We start from the raw sequence: 21,164 nt of genomic DNA on the forward strand, positions 1-21,164 counted from the left end.
ATGAATCTGGAAATAAACTGGAATTTTCATTTCTAAATTCTAGATTATAGAGGAATTTATTATAGTGCAGATACTCTTGCATTTTCTGCAAGATTGAGTCCTTAAGTGTGTACAATTAACCAGCAGTAAATGTTTCATGATATTTTCAATAATTATTATATCTACGTGAAAAAGCTTTCCACAATTAAAGATTAATTAAAACTTTTTATAATTAATTACCACTTAGACGTTGAGTATACTTGATCGTTACGTTTTATGAAAGGAAATAAAATAAATAAAGTAACGTGTTTCGCTACGTTTGGTATTCCGTGTACATGTTATTTCGATGAAAAGTCTGAGGCGGTAATTATAAATGCATATGGATTAATAATTGCAATCTCATCGTCTTACCAACCCGTACATATCAACTTGCAATAAACAAAACTTCAACCATTCGTCCCTAAACATTTACATTGAAAATCCAACTTTTCCTCTAAACAAAGAAAACAGAGAAACTTCAACAACAAACTTGCACACTCCCCAACATTTTCCTTTTAAAATCTAAAAAATCAAGTAAACAAGTGTTGCCATATTTTCAATAATAAAACAGTCACGCACACTTCCATAAAAGAAACCTCTTAAACATTTACACATTCATTCTACACTCTCCTCACTCTGAATTCTATCTTTTAACGTCCCCTCTTCCCTCGAAACAAATTTTTCAATTTACATGTAACACAAACAGACTGTCAAAACAGAGACAAAAGCAAAGGAGAAACGTTCTCTTTACACAACGTTCCGTTGCGAACGGCGCTTCGCAAAGAGAGTAAGAAAAGTAGAAACTTTCCCCTCGCGGTACACACATTTCACGACAAAAAGGCAAAACAGAAAAACAGAGAAAAAAAAAATACCAGTGGAAACAATCCTGGATTGTTGGAATATTTACAATAGCCAGAAAACCAATACTAAAACCGTTCGATTGAACGGCTGTAGGAGTGCCCGAATTTATCCGTAGCAACGTAAATCGTCTTACGACGCGGAGCGGATATGTCGCATGAAAGATCAGCAGGGGAATTCCGCATACAGAGCAGATGCGGATACAGCCGATGTTCAGGGGATCAGTTCGAGCCGAACACACATCGCGCGCCGCGCCGCGCCACGTCGACCGACTATCGATTATTCAGCGCAAACTAAATTTTCTATAGCCGTTTTTCATCCGATCGCTCGCGCGTATTCAACTTGAATTCATAACGCGCGACGCGACAAGCGTGCGCGAGCACGAGTCGAGGACATTTAATATCGCGGATAAATTGAAATTTCGGATCGTCGCGGTGAGAATTTTCCATTTCGAACAATGCGAATCTCGTTCCGGGAGAACTTCGTTCTGGACCTGCGAAACAGTCGCGTGCGCTTCGCGCGAAAGGGGAAGCGGTGATTCCGAAATTACAGGGAGGCGGAACCTCGAGCGGCCCATCGGAAGGCGATTAACCCTTAACCACGTATGCCGAATGAAGCGTAACAGCAGGCGAGTGCGTGACTGTGGACTGAAGTGCGTGACAATGTTTGTAAAACGAGCATCACGGGTATAACCATATTATAAATATGGTTCTCGGAAAGCGTAGCGCGGCGTAAAAGGGAGAAGAGGAACTTTGAGTTATCGGTGAATCGATAAATCTTGAGTAAATGTTGAATTCGAATGGAATTTATGGGCTCGAGGACGTATTTGGGTGCTTTTGAAATATCAAACATTTATATATAGGGTTACCAGCATGTAATTGAAGTGTTCAAATAATGGAAGATCGATGTACAGTTCTCTTTTTATTTAGTATTTAGGAGTTCGATGCATAACGCAGCTTTCCGTGTTAAGAATTGTGAATATTATAACACTAGATTTACGGAAGTTTATTCTACACTTTATTCTATTGTTCCTAGAAAACTACGTGTTCGTCTATATAAATCGCGAAAATTGTAACTTAAAAACTATAGTATTGCAAAATATTGAAAAAATTCAATATCCGTCAAATTGATGAGTTCCGTGAATCTAGTGTTAAAGAATTCTCGTTCGCATAGGGTTCAATTATGAGTGGCTCTAATTTTTTCGAAGCTGTATCATGGAAAGTGTCTGTTACTGTTCGTTATTTATTTTGGTGATTAAATGCAAATAATTGAAAGACACGCGAGGAGATTATAAGATATTGAGGAACGGGAATAGGGATGAATGAAAATTTGGAGCGATCTCGCAGATTTCCTGCAGCAGGCGAGGGTTAATTAACATGTCCCCTTTTCATTCGCGCTCGCCGTCGACCGCTCGAAACGGCTACCTGTGTTCGACGAGGCGAACAAATCGACCGAGGGGGCTGGATCGAATGATGGTGTTTTAATAATCACGGAGAAGCGGCCAGTGCGTGCCAACATTCTAATCCCATGCTGTCATAAATCTCTTATAATTGGCTTTTGACACGGGGCGAGCAAGGAAAGAGCTTGCCAGTACCTCATCACTCATTTAATCCCCATTTTCTTAATACCGGGATTACCGCGGAACAAATTACAGCGTTCTTGAAAACGCTCGCAAAAAGTCGACGAGTGATACATTTCTCGCCGTTTCAGCCATTAGCGCCGATAATAGGGGACAGCTTTTAGGCTACTAGTGATGGAGATGTTCTCCAGACTTCCGAACTCTAGTACATTCTCTCGTCGCACTTTTCGATAATAATAAAATGCCCAACTAACCGGCTAACACTGGAACTACCGAGCAGTGAAATCGATGTTTTCAAACTCTAAATGTGCATCTATTGAAATTTCAATTGATCTACAATACAGTTTGCATATCAGTAAATCGGATTCTTTATTAATTTCTGAAATACGCATCTGTCACATTTTCTATAACTCTATAATCTGAATCGATTCTCGTCGAACTACGATAATTTATTCAATTAAACAACGGTTATTCGAAAACTTCCTTATATCAAACTAAATGCGACCCAAGCTGCAGACGTTCACCGGGACAAACGTGCGGCAGCGATAACGCGATTCAATTAAACAATCCGATATTACACGTTTCTCATTTGCGCGTTTTGCTCCGTGAAATGGACCGGCGTAAAACGTGTTAAGCCATATTCATTTTTCCCCGGGAACATCTTTTTGCGAGCGTAACGGTAACCGAGTTATAGTTCCAAACAATCGCGTGAACCGCCCTGCGCGCACAAAAACCGACCTGAGAGGACTTATCTCTCGGCTCCGAGAGGAATTTTAAATTGACGAACTTCTTATTTCCCCGGAAAAACGCGTTTTAAACGCGTTCACGGTAAAACGTCCATAAATTCATTGAGCCGGGCACCGGTGTTGCGTGTCTCTCCACCGTTTAATGTGTATCCCGGCTAATCTCGAGGCGAATCTCGGGCCCGTTACGAAACAAGTCGTGTTAGACAGTTCAGACGGAACATTTAATGCCGGATTAGAATACAATATCAGCGCCATATTTCTCTTGTTTGGCAAGACCCGCGGATCTCAGTCGCGCCGGGAGGAGGGGGGGGGGGGGGGGGGCGAAGCGTCGGCAATTAGTACAGTACTTCCATCGGCTGCAAACGCGTTTATTGCCTCGATGCGCAAGAACACACGGAAATCTCGAATCTTGATAAGATTCCACGGGGCAAGTAAACGCTATACAACTTCTTACGCGACTGCCATAAATCTACCCGGCGCGAGCTGTTTCCTCGCGGATATCTTGAAGGCAGCTAACGCCGTGTCTCCACACTTCGGCTGTCGTCCCTGCAGCTGCATTTTCACTTGTAACGCGTTGAACGGCGCGGGTGTCACCAGTGACCGCCAACTAAATCAAATTACTGTCATTTACTCGAGTGAACATGGGTTATTTGAAACTTTTCTGTACTGTTTCCCCTTTATTCAGCGAGATAAGTGTGCAATAATGATAGCAACTCGATTCGATAATTTGATATTATATTTCTTGTATTCTGTGCATTTCGCTATTAGAAATTGTCCGGTGTTCAAGGTGTTAACCTCTCGTTCTACGATTTATTTCTTAACTATGATCGATGCAACTACTTTATCGTTAATGATGTGTTAAGGAGAGAACAAATTTTGATGCTAATTTTATATCTACGGTTGCTCCAAAGGTTAACAATTAATAATAAATAGGATTTCTAAAAATTGGAATGTAAAAGGTTGGATTACGGACTGCGAAACGAAAGCAAGGATATCTGTGATCCATATTGACAACGTATCTCGTTAATTATTCACTGTATGTTATAATTACATTGTTTTAACCTTGTGCCTTATATATACAAAATTCCTTTCGTTCGAGTTGCACACCGAAACTCACGCGAAAACTTGACAAAAACACTGTCTGCCCCTATCGTTTCGATAGCAAGTTCTAGCTCCGCCAATAGTTTTAAACGCTTCCAGCGTTAAACGAGTGTCGATAATTCGAGCCTCGTGTGAAGATAAACACAAGAGAAACGAGCCGAACTCAACGGAGCGCGACAGCGCGCCATTCCACCGGCCCCCAAAGAGACGAAGCTTTCTCACGGGCCTGCTCTATATATTTTTCAGATTGCCGGTCGACCGTGTGGCATCGTGGGAGAGGTGTTTCCGCGAAGAAACGTCCAACTTTCGACGAAGGGGAAACTTGTCGAGCTTTCGACGTGTTTGGAACGGGAACAGGTTCCAGCAATTTTTCGGCAAAAGATACTCGAAATGACGAGTAAAGAACGACGAAGAAATTCCATCCGATCATTATTCGCGAGTAACGAATCATTAATATATTCATTATTGACCTGTGACAAATAAATCAACTCCCGTTATTTCGAATAACAACGCCACACGTAATAAAATAAGAATCGCAAATGACATTATCTCACTATTAACCTAATCTGAAAATCCAAATAAGAAATAAACGATAAATAGCAAATAAAGGTTACAGAAACAACGAGCTTAAACAACAATTAACAAACTCCCGATCTTCATACGAATGCAAATTTCCAAGAATAGATTAGATTATTATAAAACCGAATTGCAATAGAAAATGATTTCTCCTACTGAACACCTGCGTTCTTCCCAACGAACCGAATTTTATATATTTTCTCAAATCGCGTGCATTCCGTACAATGCGGTACTCTTGAATTAATCAACAGTTAATTATTTATTCGTTCCAGTTACTCGAGGAAAGTTTTATTCGAATAACGGCGAGAATTGGGTTCTAAGGGGACGGCAGATCGGTCGAAACAAAATGAACGACCCGAGTAGCTCCGGCAATTGTCCTTCGGAGTCGTTCGACAAACTCGTTTCCGCTTGCCCGATAGATTCGGCACGAGGAAAACTCGAGCAGCCGTGGATTAGCTGAGTCGCGCCGTAAACGGTGCGAAGCCTCGAGTCAGCAGGTGACTCGGGACATCCGCTTCTGGCTCTCCGAATCCCGTGTCGTTACTTTTACCGCCGCGGGGTCGCACTCCGTGCGCTACGGGATAGTCCAGGGAACTGAATTTTTCGAGCGCGTTAACCTTATTTACGGCACGGCGAGATGTTGTCGGACCGAATCACTTTCCTGATAGCACGATTCGTTCGTTTGAATTAGAGCACGGGGAAATTGACTGTTTGATTACGCGTCCGCGTGTTTGTACGCTTCCGTAATCGCTTGTTCAGGTGTCGTGTATCTGTGCATTCACGTGTTCTTACGTTAATATACTTACGTATGGATATATTCGTTACATTTCCTGTCGGAAGATGATCGAGGCATTTACATATATATGAGGTAATTTGATCGCGTTCTATTGCCGACTTCAAAAATGCCATGTCAATATTATATATTAGGTTGTCGCATGAGTTCCGTCCGCGCTGTGCACACAACGTTTGGATTTGTAAAACTTTTAGACAACAGATTAGAATTGATCGAGAATAATTCAATAACACAACGTGAAGCATGTAATATTATTCATTGATTATATACTAATGAAATGAAACTTTCGTGATTTCATGTTTATAAAATACATTTCTATAAATTGAACATATGCTCTTTTTCCAAACTGAATTCCCCAGAAGCAGAAGACAATAAGAAAATACAGTTTCTAAATGAGAATTCAGCGCACGGAAATCGATGAAAACCATGTGCCGGTCATTCGGCTAGAAAAAAATATGTATAGCGCACAGTATTGCTGGCATTTCGAATTAAAAAGAATATTCATCGCAGGATTGTGCGATTCATTAGTTTCGAATGAACCGAATCATTTTATCAATCGCACCGTTACGAGGACCGAGGTACAATAAATTCCGAAGCGATAGAATAAATATAATATCCCCGTTACCCCTTGAAACTGCTCGAATGTTCGTACGCTCTATTGTGTGCGGCGGAACAGTGGGCACAACAGTTCATTCGTTCCTTCATCGTTCGCGAAGATCCATTATGAATTTTCAGGCGCGCGGACGTCGATTAGCGGGTACTTTAAATCGCAATTAATTCTCCAGCCCGTTCGCATTCAGGCGTTCCGATGCGCATTGTTAGAGGTCCTCGAGCTGTTTATTGCCTGTCTGCCAGCACGTTGCTGTCTATAAGTCGTAAAATAAGAAGGGAACGGGCAGCCCGTATCGCGCGCCGCGTGCCGGAAACGGAACGGAATGAAAAAAGGATACGCTCCCCGCGCAATTACTAATTAGCCGTTTAGCGAGCGGCGAGCGTCGTTTCGTTAATTTGGGCGAAAGAGGGTAAACGGCGCGGCCGTGGAAAAAGACGAGCACAGCCGGCGACCCTGTGTAACGACCTTCCGTCCGAACAATCGCTTTCGCTGCATCCCACGCGGGAACAGTTTTCCAAATTGTTTTAATACCGTCGCCAGGTTCGTACAGCTAATAAATTGGCCGTATATGCAAAACAAAGAGAGGAAACGCAAGCCCGCGCACGCAAAAAAAAAGGATTCGATTGAACGAACAAAATAAACCCGATGGAGCCGATAGTTAAAATTTCAGGCCTGAGGGGGTGAAATTAAACACTGATTCCCCTCGTGCTTTTGCCTATTGTTTATGAAATTTCGGGGAAATATTGAACGGTGTTTTATCGTCTGTGCTGCAATGGAAAATACTCGGGACATGGGATTTGTGAGTGCATGAGGAATTTTAAATTTTTGGAGCTGTTTATGAATTTTTTGCGTGGAGAATTTTCAGTTTTTTGAACAATTGATGAATTTTCTGTGCGAGGAATTTTCAATCTATGGAACTATGGAACTATGGAACTATGGAACTGTAGACCTATAAAACAAATCACACAAATATTTCAGATAAAAAATTCATCATCTAAGATTACCAATCAAAACTCAAAAATCCTCTATTTTCAATTAATAATATCCCATGAAACTAGAACTTAAGCATAAGAACCATCACTCCCCTTTAAAAAAGACATCCCTCATCCACATTCTACAGATTAAACCAACTTTCCAGCGAACACATTTCCACCATAATCTGCATTTTTAACAGCGTATCGCATTAACAGAGCGCCAACAACTTAATTTCATTCCTTCAACAGGAACGTTCACCGGCAGCTGCAAAAAAGAAAAGGAAAAAACCAGACAAGAAAGGAATTGTTTCGCGTGCATTCGAGCGTGGCTCGTAATCCCGCGAATGCTTCATGGAAATCCGAATTTTCGGGCTGCACGCCTGGCGGGGGTGGCCGCATATTACGAAACAGTCTGGATAAACGACGGCCGCGGAACAATACGCAACGGTCCACGTAACGGAAGTATTAAATGATATTTTCCAGCCCAACGGCCCACTTAACGAACCGTGCGCAAATAATCCACGGCACGACCCGTCCTGAAAGAGTTCTGTTAAAATATTTGCCCCGTCTTAACAGGCAAACGCGGACTGTTTAATTTGCGAGGAATTAACCGGCCGCGTCCAACCCTTGTTATTCCCGATCCAGCGGCGGGCAATTTTTCCGAAACGCCTTCCCGTTTTCCCGATCGACGGGCTCATAAACTTGCCAACCGCTTTTCTCCGTCTTTTTCACGCTTGTTAAAACAAATCAGCGAACACGCTCGCCTTTGTCTACTTCCGCCATGTACACTCCACGGTTGAGCGATGCCTCGGATATGGCAAACACACCGCGTAACGTGGAATTATCTATTCAGGAAGACGCGGGACGTACACTTGTCCGAACGCTTCTATCGTACGCGAACAACCTCACGCGATCCATTCAGCCCCCGTGCAGCTTTGACAAGTGTTGCCTGTTGATTATCTAATGCACAATTCGAGCAGTCCGGAACATCGTCTTGTTTGAACATCGTCAGTTTTCACGCTGCAGGGATACACGCGCAGGTTGCGTTCGCGCCGAGCGCTCGCTTGTTGGATGAAAGTTGTTGATCGAGATTCTTTGACGAGAGATTGACGGATCGGTATCAGAATTTTGATCCTCCGATGAGGTTTGTTGGTGGGAAAAGATCGAGAATCTTTGGAGAAGAGTGAGAATACTTTAATATGTTTGGTAATTAATCGAAAGAAATCTGTCGCTTTGTTTATTAACTCGTTGCCCTACGATATCGTGTCAGACTCGTGATGAAGATTTCAAATAGAGTTTAATAAAAACAAATATCATTCAATTTATTTGAACGCAAATTAGATATTATTCCTATGTTATCAATGATTATACCTCAGAATACACGTTAACACAAGACTGGAATTTTCTCTTATTTCCAATGAGTTAATAACAAAGTAGCTTCGATCAAAGTTCAGACAGAAAACATAGAACAAGGAGTTAATTAAAATTATTCTTTTTTCATAACGGTATCCTTTTGTTGTACAGGGTGAACTTATAATTAACGATACGAAAATATTTCGAATTTATATTGTGACGGCGGTTGTAGCTGGGATTATTGGGTTGCAGTGGAAATAAAAGTTAAATACGACGAGAAGTGAATCATTCGGACTTCGATAGGTAATGAACGTAGTCACGGAAAGATAAATCAGCGAGATGCATTCACGTTATTTGCGGGGGAAGTTCGAGTTAGCGAAATGACAGCGCAAAAATGGTGCAAACCATTTAAGGAAGGCAACGAATCGCTGGAAGACGAGTCACGTTCGGGATCACGTTTATCTTTAATCAAAGAGATGAGTAATCGCGTGAACACATGAATTCAGTGTTGCGACGCGCTGAGCCCGCGAGAAGAAAGTGACTCGGTTCGGTCGGTTTCCAGAAAAAAAAACTTGGGTAAATGTCTACGGAATCGACAGAGCAGAATAAACAGACGATGCGCGGTGTCTTGAGTTTCTTCTCTGACTCGTCAAAAAATAAAGGGCGCCGGATGGAAAGTTTTACCTTGTTCAAACTTGTCTTCCTGCCTCTGCCGGCTGCCATTGTCTATAATAAACTGCCTTACAAATAAACACTTTGGAATCAAAATGTTTACTTTATACTTCGCTGGCGAAACTCAAGAGTTCCATGTTGAATAATGGAATGGAATAAACTTCTAAATAAGATAACAGGGTAATAGGGAATATACAATAAACTTCTGTATAAGATAACAGGATAATAAGGAATGTAGAATATAATAAAGAATATATTAATATAGTTAATAAATAATAGAATATCAAATAGACAACAGAACAATAAGATAAACTTGTGGAACACATAAGAATAATATTTCAAATCAATGAATAAACGATGATTACTAAATCGCGAAACTTCTATGCAAACTAAAATATTCTCGATGCAGATCACGTATATTGAAATAAAAAATTTACATTTCATTAGAAACTTAGCAAACGAACGTCAAAGGGAATGTATCATCGAATTCGGCTGTACCTTATATTTAATTATCTCATATCCACATTCTACGCGAAGAAACAACGGGCACTCATGATTCAAATGAACAGCGATCACTCTGTGAAATGAAGTCGCGTTACGGAGACTCCATTATTATATTTGAATTCCAAGTGCCTACGTGCTCTCACGGAATAAAGTACCGAAAATGAAATTCGAACTTCGCTTTTACGACAGTTCCTCCGCATAGCTGCGCTATTCCGCGTTTCGGGCGTATATAAGCGAATTTATCGTTATTTACATCGCTATTTACTTATTTGCATGCCGGTGTACGTTTCAGCGGGTTGAAGAAGTTGAAGCACAGTGAACAGCGACAATATAGCGAAGCAGTAAACCCGGTTGGGTCATAAACAGTAGTTCGTTTGAGATTTTAGTCCAGCGGTCGACGAGTAATGTCGCGGCAGTAAAAAGGGACCTCTCGGTCAATACACGAAAAAGAATTCGCTCTCTACGGAGGTGCCGGCGAAAAATAAAATTTCGCTTTATCAAGACTCCGGTGTTCACTTCGAATCCCTTTCGAAGCGGCATTCGCAGGCGTGTTACAGCGAGCCTGACGATTGCTTCAGGTGTCACGGTGCTGAACACCATTCGCGATTCTACTTGGATCCGCTCGATCGTGTCAAAACGGCTACCTTTGAGCCCCGATTTGATCTTGGAAAGTAGAAAGTTGCACAGGGTGAAATCGGCCGAAGCGCCATCTTAGATTTAGTTGCGTTCTTTAACCGGTTCCACCGTTTTCGCACTAGACAAGAGGAAACCTTCATTCCCAGCTGTGTTCAGTTTGAGACTAAATATAACGAATTATCTAGTATTTCCATTATTTTTGTATGAAAATAGTGAATTGCACACATAGAGAACGATGAAAATATCTGTCAATCTCTATTGCACATTGATTAGAACAACTGACAATGTATCTAATTAACTTTCCTCTGTTTGATCGAAAATATTTCCTATAAAACGGTTGCTCGTCAAAATTTTATCAAATTATATTATCAAAAATCCCTATTTCAACGTGAAATAATTAAAATCTTTAATGACACAACTCAGAAATTCTAATAATCCTAGTCGCCATCAATGTTTCTCCCCAAACTTCATGTACCACGTACAAACTCCGTCTGAAATGTTTCCAACATGAAACGACCGAGTTAAACAGGAGATTCTATATTAACCAGTGGTTAACTATTTTCAGAGAGCGTGTCAGACACATTTTTCGAAGCAAACGGCTGTATACGAGCGACACGCGCGTTTATTGCCGTCAAGTAAAATTAGGGATCCGTAATACGCAACACTGTGTAAGTGCGTACAGACGCTCGGTTACCGTTGAATAATGTTGAGCATTCGCGGTTGTCGGTAACGTTGTACATGGCATTAAAATAGTACGCGAGCTCTCAAACACTGCCATCGACGACGGCACGGGAACGCATTAAACGTCTACCCTGTCCTACAGCCGGCTTGCGCCGGAATGATCTAAACGTCACTTGATACAGCGTAAAACCCATCACGGTGAAATTTGTAGTTGCACCGCTGTAATTGCGCCTCGTCCACGCGTCACCGGCACGACGTTACACGAAACGACCCACTTCGCTTCGCGTTTCTCGTTCGCGGGCCCTACAACCAGAGGAAAATTCTAATCGACGCGAACCCTTTGGTCGAAATCATTCAATTGCGGATATTCATGCATTTATGGGAAATTTGGAGGTGTAACATTGCACAGAGTGCACGGAATTTGAGAAAATATGTAAAATTCGTAAAGTGATTTTTACGGCGTTCGTTGGGGAAAAAGGTTTTCTATCGGAATTCTGTTGTGTTAATCATGTTTTTCAAAGATTTTCAAATATATTCGAGTTCGAGTATAGATCCGCTGTTTATTGATCATTTTCGCGAGAAGCAAAAAGCGAACCGAACAGCCGTGAGTAACCGCACGTTCGGCGCACCCAAAGCGAGTTTACAACCCTTCAAACGTGTTTTCGTCGAGTGCTATTCAGAATTTCCAACTGTGATTCGCCACTTCGTGCAGTGAACGTAATTTTGGCGAATTTTCTGCGCGTCCATTTGCAATGATATTTAATTCTGTACTATAGATTGGGCAGATTGCAATTTGATTTTTTAAGTAGCTACATTTGTTAAATCCGATGCTACAAAAGTTCAAGCATCCGTTCCTAACATTTTGCATTACAAGTGTGAAGATCATTGTTTAATGGATAAATAATTAAATATTCCAGAACGGTAACATTATTTATGATATAGACATTTTTTCAAATAACCATCGGTTAATTAAATAAATTATAGTAACTCGATTTGGTAAGGGTCACCCGAACGTACACAAAAAGTGTTTCGATCTTTAACGAATTGTTCCGATGATTGATGAAAGTCGGACGGTACAGAATACATAACAATATAATATAATATAGTATAATATAACATAACATAACGTAACATAACATAACTTAACATAATATAACATAACATAATATAATATATAATTCATATTATTAAAATTATAATAATATAATATCATATAATATACAATACTCATATCATAATAACATAATATAACATAATATATAATTTATAATATTATTAATACAATAAAATTCAAATAAACATAATACTAAAATTCCGCGATCACCCACGTCGCATACCAACGAATCACAGTTCCTTCGCAGAATTTACGAGGGTCCCCTAAAAACGGCGATTATCTGCTGCCGATAAGCAATTAGCGGGTTCCCATGTCCAGAAACGCAAAGAAGAGAATAATCGGCACGGAGCGTGCAGCAGGGCTGCATTACCCGCGGTCTCTAACGGAAAACCGGGGGCCTACGGTACTCGCGGCGATGAGTGGCGAATTAATGGAGTCCGGGACTAGGAAGTCTTGTTTACGAGCGACACAGTTCATTGAAGCAGAAATAGGAAGAAAGAAACGCGGCGAGGCCGCCGCCGGACAGAAAGACAGGGAGCCGACGGGATAGGCGGCCGATAGACGAGGCGGAGAGAGGCGGGTCGTTACGAAATGCACTGGCATTACCATCGCGCTGCACCGGCATTAACGCCGCGACCCGATCGCCGAACATTATTAACGGACTGCGGGTTTTTAAGCATTCACGGGAGGAAATTTGGAAGTGGAAAATTCTACGGAACACGGACAATCAAGTATTCGAAGCGCTTTTTATGGGATTTTTTTAGGTAAACCTATTTTCCATCTCAATCCTGTTTTTTGCGTTCTGCTTTTGAAAATTCGAATTCGCGAGAATATTCTCTAGCATTCGATGGAAATTTGGGTGCGGTGTTTAATAGAATTTGTGGAAGATGTACTATTCTGTACAATTAAGTATAATAATTATTCCTTCGCTCTCGAGAGGCAGCTTTCAGTCAAAACTATGGAGTTTGATATTTAATATTAGGAAATATTGAAAGAAAATATCTTTCTTCCTTAATTCGTATGCGATCTCTCTCTAAGTTGATTCTAAAAAATGTCACTTATACCTCGTTAGAAAACGATGAATATTTCTAGCGAAGAACTTCCGAGTACAAAGGATTAAGAAAATATTCGCATCCCTTGAACTGTGCGACACCCATTATTCGTATGCATGTCGTACAATATAAAGTTGAAACGTTTCATACGTGGTCTGTGGGAACGTGAAAATCGTCCGATCTATTAATGTCACCGTTTTCGCGTAGTCGTGTCGCGCTGTTCGCGGTCCCCGCGGAAGGAGGAAGAGAAAGACAACAAAAAGAAACGGTGGGAACATTCGGGGAAAATCGAAGAAAGGAGACGTGATTGAGTCGCGAAAAGACCACGCGGTTCGGAGAAAGCAATTTTCCTTTCCGCGATAAATGAAAAGAAAACGGCTCGAAAACGAGAACGAGGAAAGTACGGAATAACAAAGTGACCGTACCATTTCTAACGGATGTCATTATCGTTCTGGATCGATCTAATAAAATGAATTTCGTTACGGGGCACGGGCGGTCGCGCTCGCACGCGCGCGCGCCACGGCGATAGGCGAAAATGAAAAACCATTCCCCTCTTTTGATTAATTCCCGCGGCGAACTGGATGATCATTAAGACCGAGTGGATGGGTCCCGATAAGTATAACGAGATAATTGCGTCGATTCGTTAAATTCCATGATTATTAAACGCTGCTTAGTTTCGGGAACATTCCTCCTCGCGTGATCCTTAATTATTATTTGTAATTTCAATTACTTTATAGCTCGTAATTCACGATTCAGTTTTATTAACCATAGTATTAAGTAAATATATTCGCGAAGATTGTTATCCCGACAGGTGTTTCAACGAATCGACGTCGATTGAATATTCATAATTCAAAGGTCTGCGCATACGTACGTTCTCGAAGATTACGATTTTAATAGATTTCTGAATGATTCTGTGTTCACTGAATTCACGTGTACGTTTTGGTATCGGAAGCGACGTAGCAGATTTTGCAAAATACACTTGCGCCCTCTACATTTCAATAGACTACGCGGAATAACCAACGGAGCACGATGGCCACTGGAGAGTGTGACACCCACACCTTTTGCAACAATGGTCTCACGGTAGCTATTACGCTCTATCACGCCCTGTACAAACAACGATACCATACGCTCTGCTGTGTATATAACGCGCGCCGGTTCATTATTCGGATTCACTGGTTCTTACAGTGAAACTGCTGGAAACCGAATTTCAGTTTAGGCACACTGCAATTTGTAATTATGATCCGAGAATTTTCCGCTTCAAACTTCTGTGAAGAAGACGATGAAACCTGACTACTTCGGAGATTCTCTTTTTGGAATTCTCTTCGTTGCGCATCCGTTTCAGGGTGTTCCACAGAACAATTACGATTAATGCGCAAGCTTGTTCATTAACACGACAGTTTATTAACATGGGAACAGGCAGCTTCTAATAAGGCACAGAATCGATATATCGTCTTTGTAATAGATGGAACCACGGCACGGTAATGGAGACGCAAGATAGTCGCCGTGCACCGCAAATTGGTCAATAACAGGGACATCAAACTAAACGTTAATTTCGTTATAATTCTCTCGATACACATTCACGTCGCGATAACCGGAAAATATTAAATTGTAGCGAGAAGTTCTCATGGAAATGTTCCTAACGTTACGAACTTTCAAGAGCACCTTATTCACCGACGAGGAAAATTATGTTCGCGGAAGAAACTTGTTAAAAGCGTTTTTTCAGGAATTCGATTACGTTACATTTTCTTAGCGTATCATCTCGACAAACGAGAATCCCCGATAGACTAAAATAAATTCGAATAATGGGCGGAGTTGTTTACATGTTATTGAGTCGCGCGGACATTCTCATGAGTAGCAGAATGATAGAAAATCGAATTTACCATTTATAATCAATTTCTATACATCTTTGATACATTTATTTGTAATGTTTATTCATGTATGATAATACAAAAGCCAGTTTGGGAAGAGAAACTCCGAGGCTTCCTAGACGATCCAACAGATCGGCGAATTCTGCATGAAAGACGGTACGTTAAAGTAATTTTTTCCCAGCGCCGGCCATCTTGACTTCCTCTTCCCGGTTTGCGGAATAAATAACCGCATTGAATATGCAACACGCCTGGTCACCGGAGGTGTCTTCAAATCGACTATAACTATTACGCGGACATTACAATCGCCTCGCAGCCCGCACAGTTAATGTTTCTATAGCTGCTTTGAAGTCGTAAATGGTACTTTATAGTCGGTATAGTCACTTTATAGCCGATATACCTATAAAGAGACACTATTACTGGCACCTTACAGTCCGCGGACGCACATTACAGTCACATTAAGAATAAATCACGCGTAAAAGACATCGGCGGCTTGGCTCGTCCAGCCATCCGCCCTTGATTGATTCATTTTGGCCTGAACGGAGGTGCATTCGTGTGCATTGAAATCGACGCATAAAGACTCCCTGTAACGCATCTCTTCCATTGGCGGTGTTGAAAATATCGCGTTTAATCTTCGAATAGTTCGACATCTCGTTCGATATGTGAAAAATAGATGACGAACGGGACAATCCTATTTCAAGGTTAGTAGAATTAACGAACAATCATATTCTCCATCGAAAAACCGAGATTTCAGTTGATGTCCATAAAAGCGGAATTAAGTACGACCAAAAAGTGATTTAACGCGATATAATTTGTGGCAGTGGTAATACCATAAATATGCCACGAGTAAGTGGAACTTTATTGCTTCTCAAATGTTCTCGGATAGATCAGTAAAGCGTCGTATTAAAGTCTAATCGAATTAATCGACGTCGTTGCCGGTGTTCCAGATAAAACGAAACACCGAGTGTCCTTCAAATTGCAAATAGTCCATTACAAAATTATTAAATACGCTGAGTCACTGATATGCATCTTAACATGCACGAGCCAATCGAAATCCCGACGAACGCGCCACACCGTAACTTACGTAAGAAGCCGAGTGAACTCGAGCCAAGCGAACTTCTGATCGAGCACAGTCGGAACGAACTCTTTTCTACATTTTTCCTCTCCCATTTTTAGATGCGTACTTCAACGTCATTTCCCGCAATGTCATTTAAAAATCGATTCCCATACCTTGGCCTTTCGCTTGTAAGCTCGGGACAAACAAAGGGAAGGAAACGAACGGAAGTTTCGGCGAGGGACGGGAGCAAATCCCTGCGTCGCGTCGGCGGGGGATGGGACGCTCCATAAGCGGGTTCAGTTGTCTCCACGTGGGCAGAGGTAAAGCCGCAATTTCAATGCAAACTTCAGGCCGAAGAAAAGAATGGGCGAGGGACGAAGGCGGGGCCGGCGGAGTTCCCAGTGCTCTTAATGCGGAAAGTTTAATGATATTAATGAAAGTGGCATAGTAGGCCGGTCTACATTTTCAGCGTGGCAACTTTAATAATGTCTGCTTCATTTACATTCCCCTGAATGAGAGGCCGGGAGGACCGCGCCGGACTCATACCACTTAAAACTGACGTCGACCCAGCGACTCTACCTTTAATTATTCCACGGGAACACGGGACACCGGGAAATTATGAGATCGCAAACTGTGACGTCCATCAAACACTGGTCTACCCTCTTTTCTGGCTGGAATCTCGATTATCCGAATCGTGTGCCAGGCTCATTCGTGGACCCAGACAGTGGCAGAAACCTATATTAACGCTAAAACTGCCGAGCGGTAAGACTGGCGGTTTTGCATTGTCTTGTCAAATTTATAGAAGCATTTATTGAGATTTCAGTTGATTCATCTGAATGAATTTATGTAATAATTTCACAGAAAACACGTGTTTTTCCGATAATTGTGGTTTCGATAATTGGTAGTACCCATTGTGTAAACCATCTGGTAGTTCTAATTTTCGAGGATCCGTTGGAATCGAACAGGTTCTGGTAAGATGACGATGTTTCTTTTGGGATTTGTTTAAGAGGAGATTTAAGCGAATGGAAACGAACAAAAGTTGATTGTTCGGTATAATAATTTTCGGAATTTTATGCGACACGTTTTCACGCGACAATCGGAATGTATCGTTAAGGCTTTGGAATATTATAGAATCGATCACTTGAAACAAATACAGTGGGGGGTTGAATAAAGCACGCGGGGGACTGAGAGAAAAGCAACCGAAATTGATCAATCAAATGGGAGCCATTTTACGGCACGATAATACTCGACCGTACGTCTTTCAAATGACTGTACAGAAGATAAACCGGTATGAAGACGAAGTTCTTCCACATCCCGCATATTCTTTCGATTTATCTCCAACAGACCATCATTTTTTCGAACGCTTGAACCATTTTCTCGCGGAGATGATCTTCATCCCGTGGAATCCTTCGAAAACTTTATTAACTCCTAAACCATGGCCTTATCAAAAAAATGTATAAACCATCTCGCGACTCGAAGAACAAAAAATCGTAAACTATAAAGAATGTCACATTGATGTAAGTACCGTCCGTTCTGTTTCAATCGACCGAATATTATAATCTACAAAACTACTTTTACCTAACAAAAGCCATCTGAATACCAATCTCAACTCGAATACGCAAAAAAAAAAATTGAACGTTCAATCGATGAAAAAAAATTGACGAGCTCTGTAAAACGTATGAAACCACCCTTGTAGAATTTTTTATCGTCACCGGACATGCGTCTCGGAACGATCGGAGCTAACCGTACGTCGGCTAATCATCTGTGCTAAAATGAACAAACTATAAATTAGTAATTTTCTTCACTTCGTATTTAATTACGAGAGAGAATAATTTGAAGGTTCATTACGGGCGAGACATGCTGTACGTAAGGTGTTCCGGTGAACTACTAATGACTGGCCGGCTGGTGCCGGCGGTGGGGGGATTATTTAAAAGTCACCGGACATATTAACAGCGGCGTCGAATAACTGAATCTCGCGTAAAACGCGACGCGAATATCGTTGACGTGTACGGCGGAACAATTACACAGTCGAAATATCGCGTTTTCTGTTTTAATACGACAGCCGAAGCCCGTTACCGCGAATCTCAGCGGATATTCATGCGCAGAACGCGAGCACGCCGGGACGGCAATAAACTTTAATTAACCGAAACAGGTGTGCTACGACTTACAGAATGCTCGATCAAGGGACAAGCATCTCGCGCGTGCTCCGACTAATTATCAGCCCGCCTTACCTGAAACAGAAACAACGTGCTAATTAGTTTTCGTCTTTCGATTGCCTCCGCTTGTTAGCTCGCGCTTATAATTTATCATGCAAATGAACGAACTGAATGCGCATAATTAAATTTAATTTTGCTCGCGTAGCAATCACTTAAGCGTTAGTTCTATATTCTTTTCCTTTTGCCCATCTCTCTTCGTTTCTTTACCGTCGAGGATACAGGGGAAACTCTTTTTGTCGAGAATTTCACTATGGCACGACTGATCGGTCGCGTCGCCGACTTAAGGGGGGAAATACCTTTAGACGGATGAAAACGAGCTTATCTTTATGAATTCTTTTGTAAAGGAAAGGATTGTTTTACATTTTTGAAACTTTGGTTATCATTTATTATATTCTTTCTCTATTACAACGCATTTTTTGTTTTTCAAAATATTTAAAAATGAGTTATGTCCCTGTTTTTCGGGAAGGTTGTGGTGCGACTTATTAAATGGTGTAAGCTCTAGCATTGGCTACATTGATTTGAAACAAACCAGCAAGACATATTTCGATAACTAACATTTACAGTTTGTAGGTGAACCTAAAAAAAGTCAAAAATATTGAAAATTGAAAAAATGGCACGCGTTTAAACAGAAACTTTGAATTTTACATGAAATTTTCGCTATATTTTGCAATAAAAAGGTACTTTTATTTACAATTTATTTCATATCTCTAGGTTCATATAGAAGACAATATTGTTATAGATACGTGTGCAAAATTTCAGCAAGATTGATTGAGTTGTTTTTGAGTTATTGATTCCACCGATTTCGAAAATGTAGTTTTGAGATAAACACGTTCAAAGTTTCGATAAGTGAGAACTCAATAATTTCAATGACTTATCAGATAGTCTGCGATTCCTGCGCCATACAATATTCCTTCTGTTTCCTCATAGAGCTGATTTTCCTCCATACGTTGCTCTCTTCTTGCTTTTCGAGCCTCTTTGGTAATTAATGAGGTGCGTCGCTCCTGTCGAATTATTCTCTGTTCGTCGATTTTGTCGGCATATACTTTTGCTTGTTTTCCAATTACAATATTCAAAGCACTCATAGTTCTTAAAACTGAAGCATATCCTTCGTTAAATAAGCCAGCTGCCAAATATGCTGCAATTTCAATAATTTTTATTCCTGAGTGCAGGTGCTTTGGAGCGAACCGCCAAACAGTTGAGTTGAAACTCTCGTTATTGTTCTGAGTATGTCCGCCCAAGCACCTCTCAAGTAGATTCTCTTCAGATAAATCTTCGTAAATTGGTAGGATGTGCTTCTGCACGTCTGAATGCAGTGGTGCAGGATGTTCTATAAGGTCCAAATTTGCTCCTGTAGCTAGAGCTTTCTGCCACTTGCACCAGCTGTCATTTCCTACCGGGCAGTATTCGTGCCTCGGATTTTTCTTGGTGGAGCATAAGTGATAATACGAGGCCATTATAGCTTTCTTCATATTTTCCACACTATGAATATTTCTTCGTATGACTAAGCCATAGTATGCGGTGAGTTTCCTGATAAGCGCATCAGTCAGCTTGCCTTTTCCACCGAGGTCTTTTGTTTTTTTAATATTTCGAAGCTTCTAGCGCGTGAATATATACCTGCGGTGAGCTATCGCCTATGAATCAGAAGGGCTCCGAATTTCGCTTTAAAACTTTGGCACCATACTCTTAAGATGTTATACTAACATCCTATAGAAAAAAAAATATTGCGACTTTTTAAGGTTCTAAAGGTATTAAAGCGGTACCGACGAGCTTTCCGTGAAAACGAAAGAGCCAACGAATCGACAAACTTAAGTGCAGTTTTATGTTGGAGAAAGGACTGAGAGTCTAATGGCAAAAAATGACTGAAGCTACGGTTAATTGTACGTTACGAGGAAACGTTTACTGATAGGTCTCCTTGCTTTTTTTTTCTCGTTAATACAAGCTTTCATTTATTATGCGCTGATAACGAGCGAGATAAATTAAAATACTTGACTAATGGCATAAAAGACTGTGCAATACGTTTTTCTTGAAACCTGTCAGGATTTTTTGGTACTCGAAATATATATTAAACATTTCTATGCGTTTAATGTAGAAAATATTTACGATGTGTGCTGCAACTTCAATGTTCAAGTAAATCAAATTGAATTGATTGAGTGGTTTGAAACGAAAGTATTTTTCTACAATTCAGTATTGTTTATTTAGAAGTGTTACTGTAGCGTTAGATTAAATTATTTTTTCGATTTTATGTCGAATATAAGTACTTATTAAACGAGATTATCGTTAATGAAATTAATTAAGGATACCTTTGAAACGATGTAACAGTCAACACACAATGGAAGTTCGACGCGATTGGAATCGGATTAAGATCGATTTGGTATAATACATTCCTACCGTAATTTCGACATTCTAGCGGCGGCAGGATTGTATCTTATTGACTGGAATTTAGGGCGTTCGAGGTAATTAGACAGTACCTAGCCGGATCGTAATCTACTTATGAGTGAATGTACAGCGTAATAGCAGATTTATTCTCTGTCGCCCACGATCTCTCTTCCATTGTCCATAACAACCTTCAACTCTCCGAATAATCCGGTGCATATTTCATGGCCACCTTTTACCGCTACACCTTGCTCTGATTCGTACTTCCTTTTCAGTGTGGAACAGAGTCGCCATTATTTCCGGCCGGAACGGCCTCTACATCAGCATCGATAATTTCCTCTAATATTCTCCATAAATACGATACTTATTTATTAGAACTTACA

General features: G+C 40.9%; 2 protein-coding genes across 4 annotated transcripts in view; both read right to left on the reverse strand.

Annotated features, from left to right (window-relative positions):
- twin (CCR4-NOT transcription complex subunit 6-like twin) overlaps positions 1 to 21,164 on the reverse strand; it is a 460,925-nt gene that overhangs the window by 277,248 nt on the left and 162,513 nt on the right. The gene's annotated exons all lie outside the window — the stretch shown is intronic.
- LOC116429617 (uncharacterized) lies at positions 19,272 to 19,992 on the reverse strand. Its single transcript, XM_031982744.2, has one exon. It carries the CDS (start codon positions 19,875 to 19,877, stop codon positions 19,272 to 19,274), a length of 606 nt encoding a protein of 201 aa, XP_031838604.2. The 5' UTR covers positions 19,878 to 19,992.

The sequence above is a fragment of the Nomia melanderi genome, chromosome 4 (assembly GCF_051020985.1).
Source record: "Nomia melanderi isolate GNS246 chromosome 4, iyNomMela1, whole genome shotgun sequence".
Taxonomy (NCBI): Eukaryota; Metazoa; Arthropoda; class Insecta; order Hymenoptera; family Halictidae; genus Nomia; species Nomia melanderi.